This window comes from Perkinsus marinus (genome assembly GCF_000006405.1).
Source record: "Perkinsus marinus ATCC 50983 genomic scaffold scf_1104296958712, whole genome shotgun sequence".
Lineage (NCBI taxonomy): Eukaryota > Perkinsozoa > Perkinsida > Perkinsidae > Perkinsus > Perkinsus marinus.
This window is the reverse complement of record NW_003206658.1, coordinates 903,652-906,082: the sequence shown is the minus strand read 5'-3', so window position 1 is coordinate 906,082 and position 2,431 is coordinate 903,652. Positions and strand designations below refer to the sequence as shown.

The window sequence follows — 2,431 nt, the reverse complement described above, 5'->3', positions numbered from 1 at the left end:
TACTACTACTACTACTACTACTACTACTACTACTGCTACTACTACTACTACTACTACTACTACTACTACTACTACTACTACTACTACTACTACTACTACTACTTCTACTACTACTGCTACTACTACTACTACTACTACTACTACTACTACTACTACTACTACTACTACTACTACTACTACTACTACTACTACTACTACTACTACTACTACTACTACTACTACTACTACTACTACTACTACTACTACTACTACTACTACTACTACTACTACTGCTACTACTACTACTACTACTACTACTACTACTACTACTACTACTACTACTACTGCTACTACTACTACTACTACTACTGCTACTACTACTACTACTACTGCTACTACTACTACTACTACTGCTACTACTACTACTACTGCTACTGCTACTACTACTACTACTACTGCTACTACTACTACTACTACTACTACTACTACTACTGCTACTGCTACTAGTACTACTACTACTACTACTACTACTACTACTACTACTACTACTACTACTACTACTACTACTACTACAACAACGATATACAGTCTAAAGCATAGATTAGATAGGATTAGACAAAAGTGCGGTATCGACGATGACGACGACACTCTTTGTGGTGAGACGTGATTAATCTTTGAATAATAAGACTTTGCAAGGACATTACCAGTTGTGCAATGGAGAATGCCATTACTGCGGTCGTGTTGGTGAATATTATTATTATGCATTGTATTATACTACGCATAAGTAACGATATTGATTCCGCCTTGTTCCGTATCTACATTATTATTAATCATCATTTGTTATTGTATTGGTCGTCGTAGTCGTAGTCGTTATTATTACACTAGGATCAGGTGGTGTTGACGATATTATTATGGGTCGTTGTAGTCTCCTAATCTTATTGTAATTATATCCACATATACGACTTGCTAGATATGGTTCTGCTCTTGCCTCAATACATACTGCTAATGCTATTATAACATAAGGTATCCACAAGTATCGTCCTTGTGATGACAATGATGATGATGATAAGGTTGATATATCATTATTAGTAATGAGTGTTATGTACCATATAATACATAGTATCTAAATATATAATAATACCACATCAACATCGTTACTATTATTATTACTGGTGTAGTAAGATATGTGATCATAACTCCCCAATGAGCAGTATTATGTATTGACGACACTACTGCTGATGATGATGATGATGCTATGGCACCATCCTTATTATTATTAATAGTAGTAGTAGTAGCAGCACGTTGATATGCCCTTCTGATAACCTCTTTTAAGAAGAATGTTGCAAAGTTGAGTAAACTTTGTAGAGATACTGACCTGTTCATGGTGATATATTATCTCATTATTCATATTATTATTATTACATTATACCAAAATCAGTCATACTGCTGTATCGTGTTGCTAGTAGTGTACAAGCAAAACTTATTATCCTAGTTGCCCAACTAGGATACTGATTTCTATTACCTTTCCCTCAACTGACGGTCTAATATTCAATAGCGAGTTGCTACTGGCGACCTCAGCATTGTGGCTCGAATCCGTTGGGACACTTCATCGCAAGAGTTTCACGTCTTGAACAGCTCGCGAGTTGAACTGTCGTTTCAAGTTGAGTTATTTAGCTACCTCATGAGATCCAGCTTAAGCGTCGAGTCTTCAAGGTCTGTACGAGGTCGAGCAGTGACTAAGAGAGGAGTTGCTGCCAAATCAACGAGTGAGGCGGCTAGGCGTTGCTCTGAGTCTGCGGTGAAAAGAGTGCGGCGTCATGAATGCTGCAGTAGTCGTTGCATTGACGGGCTCGACACGGAGCTCCTCCTGGATGAACGCAAAAAGTTTTCTTATGTGGAGGCCGGTACATCGAGGAACCGGAATGGTCGAATGGAATACTTGTTTGAATTTTGGCGCGACCATGGTATGATAACGAAGAAGGAATCTCATGGTGGGAGATTTGTTCTTACCACATATGGGACTATGGTCTGCTGGAACGCCTTGGTGCATTTCCTGGGCGTCAGGAAGTCGCGTACAAACGAGGTGTCGGATATAAACTGATATGTGTCGAATTCTTTAAAATCTAAGGATAGACTCCGAAGTTTTCAAGAAATAGCTTTCTCAGTTGATAGATTTGCCGGACGTTGTGTTGTCAGCGATATGCCCGTACTAGTCGGTTCGATGCTCGAGACATCGTGGTTTATTATCCTGCGAGGGTAGCATGACCTTAGAAAATACTTCTGAAACCTGACCTCCCGCATACGACACGGCGAGTAGGGGCACAAAAATTTCTCCTTCTGTGCGAATTCAAACACAAGTCGTGTTACTCAACAATATGCAAGATGTGGGAGCGCATTGGTAATGTCGATACTCGCTCAACGCCGTGCTATTCTTCTTTCCGCTATTGGGTTT

The 2,431-nt window shown here is 39.5% G+C and overlaps 1 protein-coding gene across 1 annotated transcript in view; it reads right to left on the bottom strand.

The window, feature by feature from the left end:
• The window catches only part of Pmar_PMAR011748 (hypothetical protein), a gene marked incomplete at both ends in the record, with an annotated part of 1,393 nt that extends 632 nt beyond the window's left edge, over positions 1–761 (bottom strand). Inside the window, one exon of the mRNA XM_002773840.1 lies at positions 758–761. Within this exon, the coding sequence (XP_002773886.1) occupies positions 758–761 (4 nt within the window). The remainder of the gene's footprint in view (positions 1–757) is intronic.
• Between the last annotated feature and the right edge of the window lie 1,670 nt (positions 762–2,431).